The sequence below is a fragment of the Budorcas taxicolor genome, chromosome 22, assembly GCF_023091745.1.
Source record: "Budorcas taxicolor isolate Tak-1 chromosome 22, Takin1.1, whole genome shotgun sequence".
In the NCBI taxonomy this organism is placed as follows: domain Eukaryota; kingdom Metazoa; phylum Chordata; class Mammalia; order Artiodactyla; family Bovidae; genus Budorcas; species Budorcas taxicolor.
In genome coordinates this window covers 498,120-524,436 of record NC_068931.1, presented here as the reverse complement: position 1 = coordinate 524,436, position 26,317 = coordinate 498,120, and the positions used below count along the sequence as shown (strand labels likewise).

Sequence of the window (26,317 nt, the reverse complement as noted above, 5' to 3'; positions counted from 1 at the left end):
GGACCAACTAATTATAAGAATCTTGCCTTCAATCTGAGGACATAAATTCCTTAATATTATATTGAAGTAGCAAAAATGGTCATAAATGCTATACAAATTGATGTGGAAATAGCCTGATTTAGCTTAGATGAATTTGTGCTGCAAACACTACAGTGGTTTACAAATGTATCATTATTATTATCATTTTGTCAGTTATATCAAATTGGAAATATTTCCCAAAGGGTCAATTTAACTTGAAGGCATCTTAGCATTATTTATCTCTTCTTCTAATTACTGAAATATAGAAACAAATAGCAGTTTAGCAATTAAGACAATAAGATGATATTAACCCTCCACTTCCATTTCCTTTTTCATAACTAGGAACTTTCATGTGTAAGGGATGACTCCTGAAAACTGCACTGTGTTTGCTGACTTCATATTCTTAGGACTTTTCGGTAGACAAGATGTGCAGCAGGGGCTCTTCGTGCTCTTCCTGCTGGTTTACGGCATAACTGTGGTTACCAGTGTCGGGATGGTCCTGCCGATCAAGAGGGACCCCAGACGGCACACCCCCATGTATTACTTCCTGAGCAATCTGTCCCTCTGCGACATCTGCTGTTCTTCTACTGTCTCTCCCAAGACGCTGGCTGATTTCTTATCTGAGCAAAAAAGGATTCCATATGATGTATGCACCATCCAGGTGTACTTTTTGGGAGCCTTTGCAGATGCGGCATGTCTTATGTTGGCTGTTACTTCTTATGACCGTTATGTGGCCATTTGCAATCCACTTCTTTATACAACTGTCATGTTCAGGGGAATCTGTACCCAGCTTGTGGTTATTGCCTACGTCGTAGGCTTGGTTGATTCAGCAATCCACACCTGTTGTACATTTCGGTTGTCATTCTGCAATTCCAATATCATCAATCACTTTTTCTGTGACATCCCACACTTACTAGCCCTCTCCTACTCAGATACACCCATCAATGAGATTGTGATGCTCACTTTTATTGGCTGTGTTGTGGGGACCAGCATTATCACTGTCCTCCTTTCCTACAGTTATATCACAACAACCATCCTTAGGATGAACTCAACAGAGGGGAGACACAAAGCTTTCTCTGTGTGTGCCTCCCACTTACCCGCTGTGGCTGTATTTCATGGCATGCTCCTGTTCATGTATTTCAGACCCAGCTCCAGTTACTCCATGGACACAGACAAAATGGCCTCTGTCTTTTACACAGTTGTCATCCCCATGTTAAAGGTGCCCGAAAAAAAGCAATCAGCACTGAATTATGTTCTGGGTGATACAGTACTTTCATCCTAAAGTATTTAAAGATTCTAAGAGAAGGAGTGCAGGAACTTTGACATAGATTTTTGTAGTCTTATTAGTACAGATTCTGAATACTTTCCACTACTTACACTTTCACATAAATCAGTTTAGGGAACAGTCATTACACTAAACTCTCCAAACTAAGGAAGAGTAGTAATAGGATCACTCTTCTGTTTTGCAGAGAGGGCTTTATACACCTCTTTTTTCTTTTCTTGGAGAAGTCTCAGCGAGATGTCATGCACAGAGCAACCCCCCACCCATGTTAATTTGACTTACCTTCCTAAAGGCTCCTGAGTGAAGTTGCTCAGTCGTGTCTGACTCTTTGCGATCCCGTGAACTGTAGCCCACCAGGCTCCTCCATCATTGGGATTCTCCAGGCAAGAATACTATAGTGGGTTGCCATTTCCTTCTCCAGGGGAACTTCCCGACCCAGGGATTGAACCCAGGTCTCCCGCATTACAGGCAGACGCTTTAACCTCTGAGCCACCATGAAAGCCCTAAAATAAACAAATAAATAGATAAATAATTAATTAATAATTAAAGGCTCCTATTTAATTATTTTTTTTAACAATAGGCTTAATAAATTTGCTGAGTCAAATGGGAGTGTTAGTGGGTCAAATCAGGTTTGTTTATATTCTTTTCATGTATTTGTTTCACCCTAACAAAACTCCATCATAACATTTAGAAGCAAATAATTTGAAGTAAGACTGAATGAGAAATTTCTCTCCCTAGACTAAATATTCCATATAAGTTTGGTCCTTTCTGTCTAGTTCACTGTTGTCTACCAGTTACAATGCCTACCCTCAGGATGCAATTCAAAAATATTTATTGAATAGATGAACGAATTAGCCTGAAAAACTAATTAAAAAAATTGAACCTTTGTAAATTTATATTTAAAAAATCATTTCCTTAATTTCATTCTAGTCTGTTCACTTTTAGGTGAAATCCATCTGCACTGTTTTCTTTTGCCTTAGGCAAAAATGAGAATCTGGGACAAAAATTATTTGATGTAAAAATCTGCTCAGTTTCTCTCCATTCTGCTTCAGTTATTATCACCAAACATCCCCTGATTTTCCAGAAGCCATTGGAGAGGACTTTGTTAATGAAAATTATTGCCTGCCACATCAGTAAACAAAGGAGGTTGTAGTCATGAAGCTGTCATAATACAGCTGCCTAGTCAGTGAGCCCTGAGGGGACTCAGGATGAGAAAGCACAGAATAGTCTTTCTCAAGATAGGCTGGCCCCAGATAGCTAAGTTCAGTTCAGTTCAGTTCATTTCAGTTGCTTAGTCATGCCCAACTCTTTGCGACCTCATGGACTGCAGCACACCAGGCCTCCCTGTCCATCACCAACTCCTGGAGATTACTCAAGCTCATGTCCCTTGAGTCGGTGATGCCATTTCAACCATCTCATCCTCTGTCGACCCCTTCTCCTGCCTTGAGTCTTTCCCAGCATCAGGGTCTTTTCCAGTGAGTCAGTTCTTTCCATCAGGTGGCCAAAGCATTGGAGCTTCAGCTTCAGCATCAGTCCTTCCAATGGATATTCAGGCTTGATTTCCTTTAGCATGGACTCGTTGGATCTCCTTGCTGTCCAAGCACTCTCAAGATAGCTAAGGTGAATATCAAAGGAACAGTGTCAGAGAGCCCGAACTGTTGCATCTTCCCATACACAGAAAAAGTGCTAAATTCTTTAGTTTATCTGGTTTTCTTTTATTAATAATAATCTTTTGGTGTTCTGATTATCTGATTTTTGTTGCAAAATCTTCTATCTCTCCTGGCTCCCCCTTGCCTCTTCAGAACTTGCCTGTGCAGAACAGTTTCTTAGCACTATCTGAGATGCTGTGTCCCAGGCTTGAAGTCCTCAGAATGTCTGCCAAATAAAATATAACTCTCAACTTTTAGTTTGTGCACTTTTTTCCACTGGACAATTTCATCTCCCCAGTGGGTTCATAACATTACATTAGTTAAAATTGAAAAAAAAAGAAAGAGATAAAAGAAACTGAATGCTCTGTTGATATAATTTAAGCTGTAAAAGAAGAGCTATTAATAAAAATACATTCCTCTTGTGGGGGGCGTGGGCTGGGGAGAAAGAAGCAGAAGTTATGTTAGCATGCCATGTGTAATGTTTTATTCCATCTCTCTACATAACTATGAAATAAATTGGAATAATATTCTAAACAAAATTTTAAAGTTCTGCTCTCCTGGTATCTAATTAGCAATTAATCCAGCTGTAAAAATGAAACACAATTTCAGGGTCTTGGAAATCCACTTTTTAAAATTAAAATATAATTGATTGACAAAGTTGTATTAGTTACGGGTGTACAGCAAAGTGATTCATATCACTTTTTTGCATATGTTTGCTGTTATTTAATCACGAGGTCACATGTGACTCTTTTGTGACCCCCATGGGCCATGCTTCTTTGTCCATGAGATTTCCCAGGCAAGTATACTAGAGTGGGCTGCCATTTCCTTCTTCAGGGGATCTTTCTGACCCAGGGATTAAACCAGTGTCTCCTGCTAAGCCCATATATATATTTATATATACTGGTGACTAAGAAGGTAAAGAATCTGCCTGCCAATGCAGGAAAAAAACAATTAATTTAGCACAGACTTGCATTCCCAACACCATTTTCTGCTGTTTAAGACAAAGCATTTGGTTCTCATCACCCTCAGGCTGTCATTTCCTTCTTCCCCATTGGAAGCCTGCATTTGCCAAGGCCTATGTCACCACTGATCTGCATAGACAGAACCCTCTCTGTGGTGTAGTTTCCACTGCCATGGGTGAGCTGAGGGCTGGCTTTATAGACAGTGCACCGTCCACTGTATGAGGCTCCCCTCTGCCCCATCTGGAGTAATGGGGGCACACTGACTGCTCCTCCGACTTGTCTATAAAGGAAACACAGAAAGGTTCTGTATTTATTTACTTGGCTTCACATAAATAATCTGGCCACTCTCTTACCTGCAAGTTGTAGGAATTTGTGTGGATTCCTCATTCGTTTATAATTTTATTGGGCTTCATTTTACTGTGTTGTGTGCTCACTCAGTTGTGTCCGATTATTTGTGATCCCACGGACTGTTAACACACAAGGCTCCTCTGTCCATTGGATTATCCAAGCAAGGATCCTGGAGTGGGTTGCCATTTCCTCCTCCAGAGGATCTTCCCAACCCAAAGATAGAACCCCTGTCTCCTGTGGCTCCTGTATAGGCAAGCAGACTCTTTATCACTGAGCCACCAAGGAAGCCCCCCCCCACCCCCAAACACACACAGGCAACATTGCTCCAAATCTCATTTCAGTCCTTTCATCACGCCATGAAATTTTCAATCTCCACTCAATTTCTTACTTTTTTTTTCCTGTTTTGTCTCTCGTTCAGTATTCTCTGTTTGCCAAATTCTTCATATGCAGTTCCATTTACTCTCCCTTTCTCTGTTTTGTATCTAGAACACCAGCTGGCACACATACTTAGAGTAAATGTTTGTATTGAGTTAGGATTATCAGGTTAATTCTGACCTTGGATGGACAAAATTCCACTGGAACGTGATGCACAGATAACACATATTAGAGTCAGTTTCATTCATCACTGACTTTCTCATGTGGTGAAATTAAATGTCTGCTGTCATATCCATAAACAAGAAATGTCACAGCCATCCATAATTTCTGGCCTCCAAATGTGAATAAGGGCTCCCCAAACTGAGAGCCAGCAGACACTGCCACCTGCACAGCTGTTTGCTGAGAGCTCAGGGAATCCAAGCAGCAGCCATCTGCCACATCGGCCACGCCTTAAGGTGAGTGAGGAATTAAGGATGCAAACAATCGGGAGACAGAATTTGGCCCCAGAGAGCAAGACCCGGGAGCTGGTGACGGACAGGGAAGCCTGGCGTGCTGCAGTCCATGGGGACTGGACAGGACTAAGTGACTGAACTGAACTGAGCTGAAGTGCATACGAAAAGAATGAATTCAGTGAGCCCAGAGGCTTGCATCTTTCCATATGTAGAAGAAAAATAAACTCCTTAACTTGATATCTGATTTTCTCTACCTCACAATAATCTCTGATGTTCCAATTCTCTGTCCCCTTTGTTGCAAACTTGGGTATAGCCTGACTCGCCCTCCTGCCTCCTTGAGTGGTTTTCTCATGACTACTGAGATGCTGCTTCCTGGTCTCAGAGGCCTTAACATTCCCATCAAGTAAAATCTCTACTTTCAGGTTGTGACTGTTTTTCAGTTGACAATGTTTACTTAAAGACCTTCTAATTCTCAATTTGTGTACGGGTATATTTGGCTTCATTTCAGTTCACCACTGTCCTGTCACATAGAACTTCTATTAATTGATAAATTGCTTTGAACAGGTCAAATCAGATAGCAAATATCACCCTACAATTTTATGTATAACAATCTACCATTTTGAAAGTCATACTATATTTTTGCTTGGGATGTTCTTAAGATATAGAAAAACACATTACATCATTTCCTTTGTGTGTACTCGACTTCTCAGTAGAACTCTAATTGCTCAGGTGTTTTCCCATTGGGATTTGGATATCAGAGTGTGTGATCCTGAGATCTGAGATTAGAAAGCTAATCTCAAAAGCTTCAAAGCAATATATAAAAGATCTTGCATTACCTTAAGGAACTGCAACCTTCCTAAGGAAGGCACAGATTTCTTTTATGAACACAGAAGATCTGCCCAGATGGGGTTGCAAAAATTAGACAATGGATCAGTTTTTCTTTTTAAGTCTTTAAGTCCTAAAATTGATTTTTCCAGTGAAAAATGAACTGATGCTGACAACAGTGTAGTAAGAAGGTGAATGAAAAAGATAATAATCTGGTAAGTGTTCTTACCTTAATCCTAGGCTATTAGAATTTGATGGGATTTTAAGTGCTTATCTTAGTTTTTTTTTCTTTTTTTTACTAACAGCTCAGTCATGTCTAACTCTTTGGGACCGCATGGATTATAACCTGCCAGGCTCCTCAGTTGATGGGTTTGGCCAGGCAACAATACTGGAGTGGGTTCCTATTTCCTTCTCCAGGGGATCTTCCCAACCTAGAGATCAAACCCAGGTCTGCTGTATTGCAGGCAGACTTTTCTTCTCTGAGGCACTAGGGAAGCTCACTTATTTTACACATAGAAACTGATGTTTTGAGGATAAACATACTTAGGGTAATATAGGTTTTAAATTCTGAAAATATATTTAACAAAAACAACAGCAGAAACAAAAACCTTATGTTTGACACATGATAGTGTTAAAGAATCTGCCTACCAATGCAGGAGACATGGGTTTGATCACTGCGTCAGGAAGATCCCCTAGAGAAGGAAATGGCAACCCACTCCAGTATTCTTGCCTGGGAAACTGCAAGGACAGAGAAGCCAGGTGGGCTACAGTCCACAGAGTCACAAAAGAGTAGGACAAGACTTTGCAAGTAAACAACAACAGCAAACCTTGAAACAACCTCACCATTACTGGACTCTGCTTAGGAATCAGAATTAAACACTGTGCTTATTGTATATTATTTATGTTTAAAGAATGGATAGAGCTATATATCAATTACAGCTGAACTGATTTTTATATTATATTATCTGTCCTATCTTATGGTAATGCATTGATGTCAACAACTGTCAATACACAAGCAAAAGGATTCAGGCAGATAAGAGGGCTGACTTTCAGGAAGAAGGAAAAAAATGGTTTTAAAAATAATGATATTAGCCTTTAAAAATAATAAAATAGTGCCATTTGTAGCAGCCTGGATGGACCTAGAGAGTGTCATACTGAGTGAAGTAGTTCAGACAGAGAAGGAGAAACGTCGTATGACATCCTTTATGTGCGGAACCTAAGAAGAGTTGAAGAAATGAACATATAAAAACAGAAAGAGGCTTACAGACTCAGAGAATGACCTTATGGTTGCCAGTGGAAAGCAGTAGCAGGAGGAGAATGGGACCCGGGGGTGAGCATGCACACACTGCTGCAGTAAAACCAGACAATCAGCAAGGACCTACTGTACAGCACAGGGAGCTCTGCAGTGCTATGTGGCTGCCTGGATGGATGAAAGTTTGAGGGGGAGTGGACACGTGCTTGTGTATGGCTGAGTCCTTCTCTGTTCACCTAAAACTACCACAACACTGTTTGTTAATCAGATATACCTCAATACAAAATGAAAAGCTTAAAGAAATTAAAATAAAAGGAAAAAAGAAAAAGTGACTAAGGACTTCCCTGGCAGGTGAGCACATTGAGTTTTGGGGAAATAACTATATTATTTACAGTAATCTCCTAAGCTCCACCATTTCTAACACTTCCATTTCTGGGAAGGTAGTGTTTATTGAAGAATGTCCAGTGTCCAGAATGTCCAAACTCTGGACCTGTTCTTTGATTGCAAAGCTATGCAGTCCTGGACTGTTCATTGGGCTGAAATCGTCAGTTCCTCCTCAATAAAACTGAGGGATGATCAGCACTGTCTAAAGAACTGTGGGAATTAAATTAGATGAGAAAGTTTACTTTGAAAATTATAGGATGCAAATGCATTCATGTCAGATACACACATTTACCCAGAATTTGCCTAATCTACCTAGAAACAGAACAGATGCAGAAAAATAGGTGTTGAGCAATGCAGAATCCACAATTATTATTGCGCCTGCAATTCATTATCTGTACCCCAAAAAGCTTCACAGATAGTTGTGCTTATTAACTCTAAATGTATACACAGTTTTAATAAGACATTTAGTTTTGTTAAGAACTTGGAACAAATTGAGGATAGGACGAGGGGTTAAGATTTTAGTAATGTGCTTAGATTATGTTCGGAGACAGAGAATATGAGATGACAATGAAAATGTTTTCAAATCTGAAGTTATTTAAATACTGAGTTTGTAAGAGCCATGACTAATATAAATTGTTAAAGAAAAATATATATGTGTATATAACATATATGCACACATATTTAATTTATCTTTAACTTTTATAGGCAGGAACAGTGAGGCAGAGGGAGGCCTGGCAAGCTGCAGTCCCTGGAGTCCTAAAGAATCAAACCCTATTTAACGACTGAACAACAATAACAATACATATAGCATGTACAGGCATCAAAGATTTTACTTACTTTATCCAATATGTAATATGTTATGAAATGTACACAACGCAATTCAAAGAACCACAGTATCGTAAATCAGGAATTCACAAATAAACTGACAAATAGATGTAATGCTGGATTTTTACCATCAGCAGGGAGAGAAATCAATTATCTCTATCCTGGGCAAAATGAGCCTGTCTATAGACAAGTGTCACTTGCATTGCTATGCGTTATCTACAATCTACAGAGCTGTGGACTAAAACAATGACAAGGAAGTGCAGAGATAACATAGAGAGGTGGGTAGGTGGGCATTTATAACATCTTTTATCATTTTAATCAAAGGGGTCATCCAATATTCCTGAATATTATTATTGTATTGCCTAGATGAATTTAATAAATATGCAAGCATTTGGATTCCTCTAGTTGTATTTCATAGCTTGGATTTCAGGTAACATAAAGTAGATATTGGAGAAGGCAATGGCACCTCACTCCAGTACTCTCGCCTGGAAAATCCCATGGACAGAGGAGCCTGGTGGGCTGCAGTCCATGGGGTCGCTAACAGTCAGACATGACTGAACGACTTCATTTTCACTTTTCACTTTCATGCATTGGAGAAAGAAATGGCAACCCACTCCAGTGTTCTTGCTTGGAGAATTCCAGGGACGGGGGAGCCTGCTGGGCTGGTGTTTATGGGGTCGCACAGAGTCGGACAGGACTGAAGTGACTTAGCATACAAAGTAGATATATGGAATTCCACAGAATTACTATGTTGCCAACTTTAGAAGCTTCTGCACAACAAAGGAAACTATAAGCAAGGTGAAAAGACAGCTTTCAGAATGGGAGAAAATAATAGCAAATGAAGCAACTGACAAGCAACTATTCTCAAAAATATATAAGCAACTCCTGCAGCTCAATTCAAGAAAAATAAATGACCCGATCAAAAAATGGGCCAAAGAACTAAACAGACATTTCTCCAAAGAAGACATACAGATGGCTAACAAACACATGACAAGATGCTCAACATTACTCATTATCAGAGAAATGCAAATCAAGACCACAATGAGGTACCATTTCACACCAGTCAGAATGGCTGCGATCCAAAAGTCTACAAGCAATAAATGCTGGAGAGGGTGTGGAGAAAAGGGAACCCTCTTACACTGTTGGTGGGAATGAAAACTAGTACAGTCACTATGGAGAACATGTGGAGATTCCTTAAAAAACTGGAAATAGAACTGCCTTATGACCCAGCAATCCCACTGCTGGGCATACACACCAAGAAAACCAGAACTGAGACACATGTACCCCAATGTTCATTGCAGCATTGTTTATAATAGCCAGGACATGGAAGCAACCTAGATGTCCATCAGCAGATGAATGGATAAGAAAGCTGTGGTACATATACACAATGGAGTATTACTCAGCCATTAAAAAGAATACATTTGAATCAGTTCTAATGAGGTGGATGAAACTGGAACCGGTTATACAGAGTGAAGTAAGCCAGAAAGAAAAACACCAATACAGTATACTAACACGTATATATGGAATTTAGAAAGATGGTAATGATAACCCTGTATGTGAGACAGCAAAAGAGACACAGATGTATAGAACAGTCTTTTGGACTCTGTGGGAGAGGGCGAGGGTGGGATGATTTGGGGGAATGGTATTGAAACATGTATAATATATAAGAAATCGATTGCCAGTCCAGGTTCAATACAGGATGCTTGGGGGTGGTGCACTGGGATGACCCAGAGGGATGGCACGGGGAGGGAAGAGGGAGGGGTGTTCAGGATGGGGAACACATGTACACCCGTGGTGGATTCATGTTGATGTATGGCAGAACCAATACAATATTGTAAAGTAATTAGCCTCCAATTAAAATAAATAAATTTAAATTAAAAAAAAAGAACAGTGAATAAACAAGATGGTGAAGATATTGAGTCTAGAAGGAAATTTAATACGATTTGATGAGGAAGGCACTGTCTTTTTCATTTTATAGGTGATGAAGCTAAAATTCTGTGATTACTTGGCCTGCAGAAGACTTTATAACTGCCAAGTGGCAGAGTTAGGATTTAGTTACTTACATAACTAATTCTGAATCTTACCTCCTTCTATTTCGTCAGTGGATTTCAAGAAACTTTAACTAGTTTCTTTAGTCCTCAGAGGCAAATTCTCAGCTCAAGGTGAGAAATAAAGAACTTCTACTCCTCTACATGTCCAAGGCTTCAACTGAAATAGAAATGTATCTAATTGTTGTGTAAATAAAAATAGCACAAAGGGAAAGCGAGGCTAGTTACTCAGTTTGCTATGTATCAGTGAAACTAACCTCAATCACTTGAAGTTGGTGACAGATGAGAGAGTTGATGAAATTAAGAAATTCAGAGTTCACCTGCTGGTTTGATGGTGTTTCATTTAATGGGGGGGAAATATATATATATATATATATATATATATATATATATATATATATATATATATAGCTTTAAGAAATAGAAGTATAAACAATCAATTTAATTAAGTAAACTATCTCAGGGAATTCCCTGGCTATCCAGTGGTTCGGACTTTGTGCTTTCTGTATAAAGTAGATGGGTTCCATTGCTCATAGGGAACTAAGGTCCTGGAAGCTACATGTCTCTGCCAAACGTTAAAAAAAATAAAAAAAGCAATTAACTAATTAAAAAAAAAGTATTTCAGTTGAAAAGCTATGCTTATACTAAACTTACTTTACTTATGCCTAAGTGTTATGAGGGTGCCCAAGTGGATTTAGAATTACTATTCTAACTACTTTAATTATTTTCCTTTGTAGCTACCCTGCAGGTTATTATCAACATCCCCATCGGTACCCTGCTGAAATTCCAACCTCCAGGAACCCTACAGAGAATGGAGGTGGAGAACAGCACTGTGAAGACACAGTTCTTTCTCTTGGGATTCAGTGACCACCCGGAACTGCAGAGTGTTCTTTTTGCTGTGTTTCTGTCCATCTACTCTGTTACCCTCATGGGGAACCTTGGGATGATTTTATTAATCACAGCCAGTCCCCCTTTGCACACCCCTATGTACTTTTTTCTCTGCATCTTGTCTTTTGTAGATTCCTGCTACTCTTCAGTCATTGCCCCCAAGTTACTTGTGGACTTAGTTTCTGATAAGAAGACCATTTCTTACAATGGCTGTGCTGCACAGTTATATTTCTTCTGCTGTTTGGTGGACACAGAGTCTTTTCTCTTGACTGTCATGGCTTATGACCGGTACATAGCCATCTGCAACCCCCTGCTTTACACTGTTATTATGTCCAAGAGGATTTGCTGCCAGCTTGCAATTGGAGCATTTCTGGGAGGCACCATGAGCTCAGTGATTCACACCACAAATACCTTTCACCTGTCTTTCTGCTCCAATGAAATTAACCATTTCTTTTGTGACATCTCCCCTCTCTTCTCTCTGTCCTGCACTGACACCTACATCCATGACATTGTACTGGTGGTCTTTGCTAGTTTAGTTGAAGCCCTCTGCCTTCTAACAGTTCTCCTTTCTTATATCCTCATCATAGCAGCCATTCTTAAAACAGAATCTGCTGACGGAAGAGGAAAAGGATTCTCCACTTGTGCATCCCATCTGATTGTGGTCTCTATCTACCATGGTACCCTGATCTTCATTTATTTGCGTCCCAGTGCTGGCCATTCACTGGATATTGATAAAGTGACCTCTGTGTTCTATACATTGATTATACCTATGCTGAACCCCCTGATTTACAGTCTGAGGAACAAAGATGTGAAAAATGCTTTTAGGAAAATGATTAGCAGGAAATTTCTTTCTTAAGAAACTGAGGTTGATGATTTTTCTACCGTGTTTCTTGACCTTTAGTTTTAAGTAATGGAAAAGTCAGTTTAATATGGGTGTTCCCTAATTCTACAGGCAATGAAGTCTCACCCACAAAATTGGGCCAGAGGCTAATATTAGAGCCAGGCCCTGTTACATATGTCTAATTCTTTATCATTTTAAGGTTGATTTTTTTCACACTCATTCATTGTTGGTGGAAGTTTAAATTAGTCTTCTTTATGGAAGATAAATTACTATTATTTGAATGAAATATATAATTCACCTGGAATTTGAAAATTAAATATGAAAGTATCATTTAAACCAGTAAGTCTAGCAATTGAACCTGCAAAAGTTTACCACTTTCAAAGTATTCATTGCATCAGAGCTTATAATCAGTTCAGTTCAGTTAATTTGTTTAGCTGTGTACTATTCTGCAACCCCATGGACTGCAGCATGTCAGGCTTCCCTGTCCATCACCAACTCCCAGAGCTTGCTCAAACTCATGACTATCATGTAGGTGATGCCATCCAACCATCTCATCCTCCATCATCCCCATCTCCTCCTGCCTTTAATCTTTCCCAGCATCAGGGTCTTTTCCAATGAGTCAGATCTTCACGTCAGGTGTCCAAAGTATTGAAGTTTCAGCTTCAGCATCAGTCTTTTCAAAGAATATTCAGGACTGATTTCCTTTAGGATTGACGGGTCTTTAGATTTCCTTTAGATTGACTGGTCTCCTTGCAGTCCAAGGGACTCTCAAGAGTCTTCTCCAACACTACAGTTCAAAAGCATCAAATCTTCAGAGCTTAATTTTCTTTACTGTCCAACTCTCACATCCATACCTGACTACTGGAAAAACCATAGCTTTGTTGGCAAAGTAATTTCTCTGCTTTTTAATATGCTATCTAGGTTGGTCATAGCTTTTCTTCCAAGGAACAAGTATCTTTTAACTTCATGGCTGCAGTCATCATCTGCAGTGATTTTGGAGCCCCCCAAAATAAAGTCAGCCAATGTTTCCACTGTTTCTCCATCTATTTGCCATGAAGTGATGGGACCGGATGCCATGATCTTCATTTTCTGAATGCTGAGCTTTAAGCCAACTTCTTCACTCTCCTCTTTCACTTTCATCAAGAGGCTCTTTAGTTCTTCTTCACTTTCTGCCTTAAGGGTGGTATCATCTGCACATCTAAGGTTATTGATATTTCTCCCAGCACTCTTGATCCCAGCTTGTGCCTCTTCCAGCCCAGCATTTGTCATGATATACTCTGCATATCCTCTGTAAACACTATTAAACCAAAACTTTGAAAAGATAAAGATAGAAAAGGGTTTTTTAAAATTACATATATATTTGAAAAATGGTCAGTGAAGCTAATTTTACATGATATGAATGGGCTCTTCTGTCCATGGAATTTTCCAGGCAAGAATACTGGAATAATGGTTCCTCATTCCAGGGAACCTTCCCAACCCAGGGATTGACTCACACCTTTTGCGTCTCCTGCACTGGCAGGCTGATTCCTTATCACTGGTGCTGAAACAGGAAACCAGGTTCTGTTCGTGGAGCTGAGGAATGAACTCCACAAACTAGCAAACACTCACACAGGCAAAGTTTATTTTAAAAGATAGAGATGCAAAGCCCTTAGCATAGAAGCTGACAGGGGAAGAAGAGCCCCCAAAACGTGGGGATTACAACAGCTTTCTATATTTATTAGTATTGATCTGTACATTTTTGGTTGACTTGTAACTTTAATATGCCTCATTTTTGACCAATTAGTTTAAACTTCACAACACCCAGTTTGTCATTTTTATGGCTTTCTTGGATCCCCAAGTTTCTCGGTTTTTCCAAACATTGTGACACTGTTCCTTGACACTTTCTGAAGACCCCAGGCCATTAGTTAGGGTCTAGATATATATGTTTAGGAGCTAATTGTCTACCTGGAGCTTTTCTCCTTGGTAGATTAAACAGCAGTTCATGATTGTATTGTCCTGGGTTTGAATGTTTTATGTTACCAGACCAGGGAGGCATTCCTCTGAATGCCTGGAAATTGGAAAAAGGTGTGAGATGCTTACTTGAGAACAAAAAAATTGAAAACAAAAAACCAGGAATTAAGTTTTCAAACTCTTACACTGTCTAGAAATTTCTGGCTCAGCACCGCCTGAGAAGCCTAATGCTTGCAGATATAAATACTTTCACATGTTCTTAATGCATTTCATTGGGTTGTGAAGAGCTTTAGACAGTGATTGAGAGTTCCTGATATGTGCTATATTCTATGAACTATAAATAATTTGAAATCATGAGAGAAAATATTGAAGAAACAATAAAATACATTTGTCTAAAATTCCAATTCATATTAGAATTCTAATTCAAATAATCTGCTGAAAGTTCCAACTTTTTTAATATGTTGTTTCCTTGAAATGATATTTTGATTATAAAATCATCAGCACCAAAGGCATATTGAGCATAAGTGAACAGGACCTAACTGAAATAGAAATCTGTATAAGCAATTGCTCTCTCCTGCTAAAATTATAAAGAGTGCCTCCATATTCCTTTCATGGCCATAACCTAAGATAAAATGAATGCTTCTGAGAACTTTAAATTGTGTTGTTTTCACAACTGGATTAACTGCTAACTGAATACAGGCAGGACAGAATATGCAATTAATTAAGATTTTGGAAAATATTTCAGGGATTACCTAGCATACAATAATTTAGCACTATACAATTGTGATAACCTCTGTTAAAATTTTGTTTAGAATATTATTCCAATTTATTTCACACTTTCATAGATAACATAATCACTATATATAGCATGCTAATATAACTAATACTTTGTTCCTCCCCTAAAAAGGGAACTATATTTGTGTTAATATATGATTTCACATATACAGTTTATGATTTCACATATATGGTTTATGATTTAAACTATATTATGATACTTGTTTACAGACAGGTACATTTTTTTTTTCCAGCATACAGACAACTGATTTGCTCTGTAGTGGAAAGGCAATTTTGTATCTATTATCAGTTTATTTGTGAATTCCTGATCTATAATATTGTTATTTTTGAATTATGTTTTGTAACACTTATAGCATCTTAATGAATGAAATAAGTAAAATCTTTTACATGTGCACATTTTATATAATTATAAAGTTTGTGAAAGTGAAAGTTGCTCAGTTATGTCTGACTCTTTGTGACCCCATGGAGTATACAATCCATGGAATTCTCCAGGCCAGAATACTTCAGTGGGTAGCCTTTCCCTTCTCCAGGGGATCTTCCCAACCCAGGGATTGAACCCAGATCTCCTGCATTATAGGCAGATTCTTTATCAGCTGAGCCACCAGTGAAGCCCATATATATATATCTATATATAAACATACATATATATACATTTTATGTCATATATAATGTGTGCATATATATATAATGCATATATAATTCTTCCTTAACAACCTACATCACACACAGCCCCTACAAGTTCAGCATATGCATAATGTCATATTTGAATATATTTTCATTTTCATTTTATATACTCTATCTCAGATTATGATCTAACCACATTACCAAAATCTTATCTTCCTGTTTTTTCTCAATTTGTTCCAGATTTTTAATAAAACTGAATGTCTTTTAAACTTTTCATACATTTAGAATTAATAGGCTTAATGCAACTATTTACCAAGTTATTCTTTGGGTATAGAAAATGAACTATGGATACAATAATGATTGCAGATTCTGGATTACTTAATGTCTACTTTTCTACATTTGTTCTGTTAGCTAAATTAACAGCTCCCCAGGTCACTCGAGTAGTGAAGAATCTGTCTGCCAATGCAGGAGATGAAAGAGATAAATTAGAGTAAATGTGAAAAACTGGCATGGATACATTGCCATCTTATCATTTTAAAAGAGCTTTCTCATCTGACTTAATTCTCACAGCTCTTTAAAATATGTTGACCACCTCTACTGTAAAGGAACTGATTATTTCAACCCAGTTAACAATCCAGGATTGTGTAACTTTGCAATCAAAGAGTCAGGGCCCGAGTTTGGACATTCTGGATCACTGAGTACTCTTCAATAAATACTACCTCCCCAGAAATGCAAATGTTAGAGACAGTGGTACTTAAAAGATTAGCATAACCAAGACAGTTATTCCCCAAAACTCAGTGTGCTGAATTGGATATAGGGATATTAGCTTAAAGCTAGCATAAATCTTGATTTAGAGTTTGTGCTCCAACAGGTTTACATCTTTTGACACAGTATCAGAGAAGATGTGCTGTGGTGGTTGAAAGCATGGACGATAAATCCAGTGTTCCTGGCTCTTCCACTTCATATTTGTATGACTTCAGCAAAATTTCAACAACTATATGATTTCATTTTCTGATATGTAAATTACATATTATAGTGACTCTTGTCTACAGGGTAATGATGAGGATTAAATGAACTAATATGTGTATTTTCAACAGTATTTTTCACACAGCGAATATTCAATGTGTGATGTGTATGTGCTTACTGTGTCTAACTCTTTGCAACTCCATGGATTGTAGCCTGTGACGCTCCTCTGTCCATGGAATTTTCCAGGCAATAATGCTGGAGTGGCTTGCCATTTCCTCCTTCAGGGGATATTCCCAACCCAGGGATCAAACTCAAATTTCTTCTCCCCCCTGCATTGACAGGCATATGTTTTACCACTGCACCACCTTGGAAGCTAATATTATTAAGCTATCGAGACAAGTTTGAACTTCTTGAGAAATTAATACTTATTATTTTATTATCAACCAGGATTCCTTTTTCCTGTAAGCAAAGAGTTAAGCAAAGAAGGAAAGCATCACTGATCTACTAGTTAATTCATTGGAATTATCCTTTTATGAAATACAGATGGCTTCCTTCTTAGAAAATATTAATTCTCCTTGAATGATCGCCCATCTGATTTGTTCCGCAAACAGAGACAAGACTGTCTATTGACCAAGGAGTGCAGCAATTGCCACTCTCTGAAGGCAAGAAAAAGATGCAATTATATCTTTTCTGAGCTATTCTTTCTTTTGTAATAATGAAAAATGACTATTCAAAGGTGAAAGTGAAAGTGATGTCATGTCTGACTCTTTGAGACCCTATGGACTGTAGACTACCAGGCTCCTCCATCCATAGGATTCTCCAGGCAAGAGTATTGGAGCGGGTTGCCATTTCCTTCTCCAGGGTATCTTCCCGAACCAGGGATCAACCCAGGGTCTCCTGCGTTGTAGGCAGAGACATCAAATAGAGAGACTCATCTTTAGGGACAATGTTTAAATAAGCTTGAGGCCTTGACCATGAGAAACAAACACTTCTTTGCTGAGGTTGTTTTTCTACCAGACCTCATATTTCTATTCACAGATGTACAACCTGAAGAGAACAATTTATATAGAGAACAATAAGTGTAATAATATTTCAAATTTATTACACATCAAGTCTGAAAGAAAATTTCAAGTTTCAAAAAAGAAATATAAAAGCTAAATAGAACAAATGGAAAGGGAAGAGAATACAGGAAACAAAAAACAGACTCCATTTAGGAGACAACTACTATCTTTCTATGTACTTGGCAGGTGAGCATGAAAACAGGATTTTTGGAAGAGTTTAGCAAAATCATCTATTCCTGCAGGAATTTCTCTTTATTGATACTAGTCACTACTTAATTTTTTTCTACTGCCTTAAAGACATTCTTCTAACTCCACCCCAGTACTATTCAGTTCAGTTGCTCAGTCGTGTTTGACTCTTTGCGACCCCATGAATAGCAGCACACCAGGCCTCCCTGTCCATCACCAATTCCTGAAGTTCACTCAGACTCAAGTCCATCGAGTCGGTGATGCCATCCAGCCATCTCATCCTCTGTCGTCCCCTTCTCCTCCTGCCCACAATCCCTCCCAGCATCAGAGTCTTTTCCAATGAGTCAACGCTTCACATGAGGTGGCCAAAGTACTGGAGCTTCAGCTTTAGCATCATTCCTTCCAAAGAAATCCCAGGGCTGATCTCCTTCAGAATGGACTGGTTGGATCTCCTTGCAGTCCAAGGGACTCTCAGGAGTCTTCTCCAACACCACGGTTCAAAAGCATCAATTCTTCAGCGCTCAGCTTTCTTCCAGTCTAACTCTCACATCCATACATGACCACTGGAAAAACCATAGCCTTGACTAGACAGACCTTAGTTGGCAAAGTAATGTCTCTGCTTTTTAATATGCTATCTATGTTGGTCATAACTTTTCTTCCAAGGAATAAGTGTCTTTTAATTTCCTGGCTGCAGTCACCATCTGCAGTGATTTTGGAGCCCCCCCAAAAATAAAGTCTGACATTGTTTCCACTGTTTCCTCATCTATTTCCCATGAATAATGGGACTGGATGCCATGATCTTTGTTTTGTTTTCTTTTTTTTTAAATTTTATTTTTTTACTTTACAATGCTGTATTGGTTTTGCCATACATTAACATGAATCTGCCACGGGTGTACCTGAGTTCCCAATCCTGAACCCCCCTCCCACCTCCCTCCCCATATCATCTTTCTGGGTCATCCCAGTGCACCAGCCCCAAGCATCCTGTATCCTGTATCGAATCTAGACTAGTGATTCGTTTCTTACATGATAGTATACACGTTTCAATGCCATTCTCCCAAATCATCCCACCCTCTCCCTCTCCCACAGAGTCCAAAAGACTGTTCTATATATCTATGTCTCTTTTGCTGTCTCGCATACAGGGTTATCATTAACATCTTTCTAAATTCTGCATATATGTGTTAGTATACTGTATTGGTGTTTTTCTTTCTGGCTTACTTCACTCTGTATAATAGGCTCCAGTTTCATCCACCTCATTAGAACTGATGCAAACGTATTCTTTTTAATGGCTGAGTAATACTCTATTGTGTATATATACCACAGCTTTCTTATCCATTCATCTGCTGATGGACATCTAGGTTGCTTCCATGTCCTGGCTATTATAAACAGTGCTGCGATGAACACTGGGGTGCACGTGTCTCTTTCAATTCTGGTTTCCTCAGTGTGTATGCCAAGCAGTGGGATTGCTGGGTCATAAGGCAGTTCTATTCCCAGTTTTTTAAGGAACCTCCACACTGTTCTCCATAGTGGCTGTACTAGTTTGCATTCCCACCAACAGTGTAAGAGGGTTCCCTTTTCTCCACACCCTCTCCAGCATTTATTGCTTGTAGACTTTTGAATCGTAGCCATTCTGACTGGTGTGAAATTTGTTTTCTGAATGTTGAGCTTTAAGCCAACTTTTTCATTCTTTACTTTCACTTTCATCAAGAAGCCTTTTAGTTCTTCTTCACTTTCTGCCATAAAGGTGGTGTCATCTGCATATCTGAGCTTATTGATCTTTCTCCCAGCAATTTTGATTCCAGCTTGTGCTTCTTCCAGTACTGTTACTTGAGCGCTGATAATTAATGGCATCAATGCAGTATTGTAAGAGAAGATGGATAATATAATAAACAGATTGAGTCAGCCTTAATGGATATATACATGCTTTAAAAAGAAATAATAGGTGATTAGAACCATGTTAACATTTAGATTCTTAATCAGAGTCCAATATAGTGAGAATTGTTTTAATATCATGTGTCAAATGTTTAGGCTTTTTTGTTGCTATTGTTTTTGTTAGACGTATCTTGAACATTTAAAACTTGTGTTACTCTGGGAATATTTATTCTCAAACTATCAGTTTCTACATGTAGAATAAGTGACTATGAACTTAAAAGAACTTAAAATCCCATCAAGTTCTAATACCCTGGGGTTAAGGTAAGAATACTTACCAGATCACTATTTTTTTCATTCATCTTCTCTCTATATATACTGTGTCAGCAGTGGTTCGTTTTTCACAGGAAAAGTCAATTTTGATACTTAAAGAAAAAAATTGACCTACTGCAGTATTTTTTTTATAATCTGATTTGAATGGCCTTCTGTGTTCATAGAAGAAATTTGTGCTTCCCTCAGGAAGACTGCTGCTCCCTGGGATAATTCAAGACCTTTTATATTTCTCTGAGGCTTTTGAGACTAGTTTTCTGATTTCACATCAGATCCCAGGAACACACACTGATACCCCATTCCCAGCGGGAATATTTACCTGTGTAATTACAGTTCTACTGAGAAATTGTTTAAACACAAGATTAAGTGATGTCATGTTTTTCTACATGTTAAGGATGTCTCAGGGAAATATATTATTATATTGTGGCTCACAAAATGGTATGTTGTTATATGTAAAATTGTATTATATATTTGTTATCTAATTTTCTTTAACCTGCTCAAAGCAATTTATCAAACAATTAACAGGCGATATTAGGATGGTGGAATATACTGGTATAGTCTTTTTTTTTTTAATGCTAATATCAATTCTTGTTTTTTTTAAATTAAATTTTTTTTTTAATTTTACCTTATTTTACTTTACAATACTGTATTGGTTTTGCCATACATTGACATGAATCTGCCACGGGTGTACCTGAGTTCCCAATCCTGAACCTCCCTCCCACCTCCCTCCCCATATCATCTCTCTGGGTCATCCCAGTGCACCAGCCCCAAGAATCCTGTATCCTGTATCGAACCTAGACTGACGATTCATTTCTTACATGATAGTATACATGTTTCAATGCCATTCTCCCAAATCATCCCACCCTCGCCCTCTCCCACAGAGTCCAAAAGACTGTTCTATACATCTGTGTCTCTTTTGCTGTCTCGCATACAGGGTTATCATTACCATCTTTCTAAATTCCATATATATACGTTAGTATACTGTATTGGTGTTTTTCTTTCTGGCTTACTTCACTATGTATAATAGGCTCCAGTTTCATCCACCTCATTAGAACTGATTCAAATGGATTCTTTTTAATGGCTAATACTCCATTGTGTATAGGTACCACAGCTTTCTTATCCATTCATCTGCTGATGGACATCTAGGTTGCTTCCATGTACTGGCTATTATAAACAGTGCTGTGATGAACATTGGGGTAAACGTGTCTCTTTCAATTCTAGTTTCCTTGGTGTGTATGCCCAGCAGTGGGATTGCTGGGTCATAAGGCAGTTCTATTCCCAGTTTTTAAAGGAATCTCCACACTGTTCTTTCTCCATAGTGGCTGTACTAGTTTGCATTCCCACCAACAGTATAAGAGGGTTCCCTTTTCTCCACACCCTCTCCAGCATTTATTGCTTGTAGACTCGGATCGCAGCCGGTGTGAAATGGTACCTCATTGTGGTCTTGATTTGCATTTCTCTGAATATGAGTGATGTTGAGCATCTTTTCATGTGTTTGTTAGCCATCTGTATGTCTTCTTTGGAGAGATGTCTGTTTAGTTCTTTGGCCCATTTTTTGATTGGGTCATTTATTTTTCTGGAATTGAGCTGCAGGAGTTTCTTGTATATTTTTGAGATTAGTTGTTTGTCAGTTGCTTCATTTGCTATTATTTTCTCCCATTCCAAAGGCCGTCTTTTCACCTTGCTTATAGTTTCCTTTGGTGTGCAGAAGCTTTTAATTTTAACTAGATCCCATTTGTTTATTTTTGCTTTTATTTCCAGTATTCTGGGAGGTAGGTCATAGAGGATCCTGCTGCGATTTATGTTGGTATAGTCTTAAATTGGTGCAGTGATGCTCAGGCAAAAGCTGTGACAGCATCTTTGAGGAGGAAGAGCAGGAAGAGAAAGACTCTGAGTTCAGGAGCTTCTGATGATTCAGTGATAATGGACTCTCCCACAGGAGTGCTTTCTACCATATGTCAGGTCTGGGAAACCAAATGACAAATTTTGTGTTTCTTCCGAGAAAAAAAAAAAGAATAAGGGAGAAAACATGTTTATATTAACTTCAGAAAATTATAGGCATTAAACACTGTCTCTTTTTTTGTCTTTATTTTTTGTTTTTATTGAACACTCTTTAAAACGCAATCATCAAATCATTCAAAATGTTCAATGTCCCAGTGGATCCCACTGACTAAAAGATTAAAATTCAAGTATGAGCAGAAATCAATGTAATTCCAAACTTTAATTTATCAAAATAAATTGAGCTGATGAATTCAATTAGATATTTTGTTGGACCTTGAAACATAATCAGTGATCTAATTTAGAGCCTGATGGAGATCAACTCTTTCTTTGGGAAATGTCGTAAGTCTGCCAAAGTAGCTTTTATGGTCTTATATAATCCAAGCTAATTGTTTTATTCAGTTATCAGTCACATAAATTTTCAGTAGGTGAAGATTTGTACAATTCCCTTGTTGGGGTGTATGACCCATCTCTTTGAAATTAGTGGCTCATAAGGACAGTTACATTTGGAATTGTGCAGAATATACAAAAGAGAATTTCAATATATGCCGAAGATCATCATCATTTTTACCTATCAAATTAACAAAATGATTTAATTAATTACAATAGTAGTGGTCAGTGTCAATAAGGACTGAGAAAGATGTAACTCTGGTATGCATTTTTGTGGGAAGCCACTGGTAACATATCTCCCAAGTCAGCCTTGAAAACCATAAAACTATATGATTTTTTAATGAGATTTTTTTTTCTTGACAGTGAAAGTGGGTCTCCTCATCATGTCCAACTCTTTGTGACCCCATGGGCTGTAGCCTGCCAGGCTCCTTTTTACATGGAATTCTCTAGGCAAGAATATGGGTAGCCATTCCTTTCTCCAGGAGATCTTCCCAACCCAGGGATCGAACTCAGGTCTCCCACATTGCAGGTGGACTTATTCTTTGTTAGTTATTAAAAGAAATAATTTAATTACACTTTGATAAAATTGAGAAAAAACTATCTCCAAAGCTACAATGTAACATTGTTTAGAATTCTAACTATGGGGAAAGTTAACAGTTAAAAAGTAGAAGTTAGAAAAAAAAACTATGGGGCATCATATCTTGGGTAGAAAATTATCATGTTATTTAAAATTATGGTTTTGCATTTTAAAAAATATGGTTAATTAAAAAAATAAAGATATCAAGTTGCACATGTAGTGCATATATGCAGATGTAAGTGAAGATGCATGTGTAGAGGTATGAATGCACAAAGATATCATATGTTATCACTCTCATTTGGCTACAACCCTAAAAAGGTAATTCCTTTATCCATATTAAGAAAGGCAAGTAAGAACTTCCCCAACGTCTCTCGAGTACTACAGTGCAGTTTCTATATGAGTAGGATCTACCATTCGGACATTTTCCTGAGGAAAAGAACAAATGAAAATCGAGCAATTTTATTTTCTGCCCTCCTTCCTAGCAGAAGGAGAATTATACATGCTTTCATATATACAGTAATGAGATTGACTCAAGTACTGAAAATCTTGGTATCCAGTATACCTGGTATATTCTCCTTGCAAGCATGCCAAGTCACTCAGTCATATCCGACTCTTTAAGACCCCATGGACTGTGGCCCATCAGGCTCCTCTGTCCCTGGGATTCTCCAGGCAAGAATCCTGGAGAGGGTTGCCATGCCCTCCTCCAGGGGACCTTCCCGACCCTGCGATTGAACCCAGGTCTCTTACTTGTCTTGCACTGGCGGGTGGGGTCTTTACCACTAGTGCCACCTGGGAAATGCATTTCTCCATACCTTGAACTAATTTCCTTAAAACTGAAAATTCTCCTATTCTTTAAATTGAAAACATATCAGTTTCCTGAAGTCATACTCTTTTTTATTGCCTGACCAAACAACAAATCAAAGCAAAACAAAACAAAAAAAATTGTAGCAACAGTAGCAACAAAAACTGAGTGGTTTGCCTACTTCAGAGTTAAAACAGAAAAATCAATTTGGAAAGTTTCCTTCTTTAAGTTTTACACTAATAATAAGAAGCTAATCCATGATATCTGAGGTTATTGATATTTCTCCCGGCAATCTTGATTCCAGCTTGTGTTTCTTCCAGTCCAGCCTTTCTCATGATGTACTCTGCATTCCTTGGCATTGCCTTTCTTTGGGATTGGAATGAAAACAGACCTTTTCCAGTCTTGTGGCCACTGCTGAGTTTTCCAAGTTTGCTGGCATAATGAGTGCAGCACTTTCACAGCATCATCTTTCAGGATTTGAAACAGCTCAACTGGAATTCCATCACCTCCACTAGTTTTGTTCATAATGATGTTTTTTAAGGCCCACTTGACTTCACAATCCAGGATGTCTGGCTCTAGATGTGTGATCACACCATCACATCATCACACTTGATGAAAGTGAAAGAGGAGAGTGAAAAAGTTGGCTTAAAGCTCAACATTCAGAAAACTAAGATTATGGCATCTGGTCCCATCACTTCATGGGAAATGGATGGGGAAACAGTGGAAATAGTGTCAGACTTTATTTCTTTGGGCTCCAAAATCACTGCAGATGGTGACTGCAGCCATGAAATTAAAAGACGCTTACTCCTGGGAAGAAAAGTTATGAGCAACCTAGATAGCATATTCAAAAGCAGAGACATTACTTTGCCGACTAAGGTCCGTCTAGTCAAGGCTATGGTTTTTCCAGTAGTCATGTATGGATGTTAGAGTTGGACTGTGAAGAAGGCTGAGCGCCAAAGAACTGATGCTTTTGAACTGTGGTGTTGGAGAAGATTCTTGAGAGTCCCTTGGACTGCAAGGAGATCCAACCAGTCCATTCTGAAGGAGATCAGCCCTGGGATTTCTTTGGAAGGAATGATGCTAAAGCTGAAACTCCAGTACTTCGGCCACCTCATGTGAAGCGTTGACTCATTGGAAAAGACTCTGATGCTGGGAGGGATTGTGGGCAGGAGGAGAAGGGGACGACAGAGGATGAGATGGCTGGATGGCATCACTGACTCGATGAACGGGAGTCTGAGTGAACTCCGGGAGTTGGTGATGGACAGGGAGGCCTGGCGTGCTGTGATTCATGGGGTCGCAAAGAGTCGGACACGACTGAGTGACTGAACTGAACTGAACTGAATCCATGATAAACCCATAGCTTCATCACTTTATGTCCTCTTTATTCTTAGTAATATTTCTTGTTCTAAAATCTACTTTCTACTTTGTTTTATATCAATATATTCATGCATGAGATGCTTTTTGCCATTGTATATTTAACTTAATGCATTATCATAATGGAGATTTCTTTAGAAAGCAGTTTATGTCACTCATTCTAGAGGCACATGAGTTTAAAAAATGAGTAACATCAATGTAAATTATACTCTACAGCAGCTATAGGAGTTACCAATAATGAATTGAAATCTAAAAGTAAATAATAGAAGAGTATGGAATTTTACATCAGTATTTATTGAAGAGCATCAATGCCTGTAGTGTTGCCATATTAAATAATCCTCTTGATTATGCCACACACTAATTTTTAAATCACAATCAGAGGACTTAAGTAATATGTATTTCCAATTTTTCAGAAAAAGAATAAAGGAATTGTGTCTGTGAATTAATAAAAAAATTAATCATCCTTTATCAAGATAGAGAAGAAACATGAAAATTTATGGCCTGAAAATGGATTATTTATTATTGATTTGAGTTAAGGTTAATACAACATTTCTGCTACTTTCCACTGATATTCTAGTTAATGTAAATATCAAGTAAGCAATGATTTGTGGAAGAATATATTTTATTTATGAATATGAAAAATAATGTTGGTTATCACTACATATCAAAATGTTAACCAGAAAAAAGTGATTTACATAATTCATCCTTGTAAGTTTGAAATCATATAAGCATTTGAAATTACCTCATTGAACTGTTTTCAAGTTTTTACTTAATCCTCATGAAAATAGAATTATTTCTCTTAATATTTTTCTCAAAAAATTTGGAATTTCATTCAGACACAAAGATTATAGAACAGAAAACAGATATGTAAGTAATTCTAGCAAAACTGACGAGGCAATAGATGAAAGAAAATATAAATATGATTGTTAATTTCAAATTAGATATATGTGCTTATGAGGGTGACAGTGAAAGTTGCTCAGTCATGTCCAACTCTTTGCGACCCCATGCCACAGTTCATGGAATGTTCCAGGCCAAAATACTGGAGTGGGTAGCCTTTCTCTTCTCCAGCGATATTCCTGACCCAGGAATCGAACCTGGATTTCCTTCTTTGCAGGTGGATTCTTTACCAACTGAGCTATCAGGGAAGCCCCTAAATATTACATTGCTTAGAGGAAACTGTAATCCTTCCTGATATACACAACCATATAGATTAGATTATTTTTATGTTTAGATTATACTTAAAAAAATT

The 26,317-nt window shown here is 38.1% G+C and overlaps 2 protein-coding genes across 2 annotated transcripts; both read left to right on the top strand.

The window, feature by feature from the left end:
• Positions 1-379: 379 nt before the first annotated feature.
• On the top strand, positions 380-1,300 carry LOC128067241 (olfactory receptor 5W2-like). Its single transcript, XM_052660198.1, has one exon. It carries the CDS (start codon positions 380-382, stop codon positions 1,298-1,300), a length of 921 nt encoding a protein of 306 aa, XP_052516158.1.
• A 9,931-nt stretch (positions 1,301-11,231) lies between these two features.
• LOC128067522 (olfactory receptor 5I1-like) lies at positions 11,232-12,164 on the top strand. Its single transcript, XM_052660556.1, has one exon. The coding sequence runs from the start codon at positions 11,232-11,234 to the stop codon at positions 12,162-12,164; it is 933 nt and encodes a 310-aa protein (XP_052516516.1).
• Positions 12,165-26,317: the final 14,153 nt, after the last annotated feature.

What these genes read in the sequence shown, in the direction of transcription:
- LOC128067241 (XM_052660198.1), top strand. Translation starts at nt 380, where the DNA reads ATGACTCCTGAAAACTGCACTGTGTTTGCTGACTTCATATTCTTAGGA.
- LOC128067522 (XM_052660556.1), top strand. Translation starts at nt 11,232, where the DNA reads ATGGAGGTGGAGAACAGCACTGTGAAGACACAGTTCTTTCTCTTGGGA.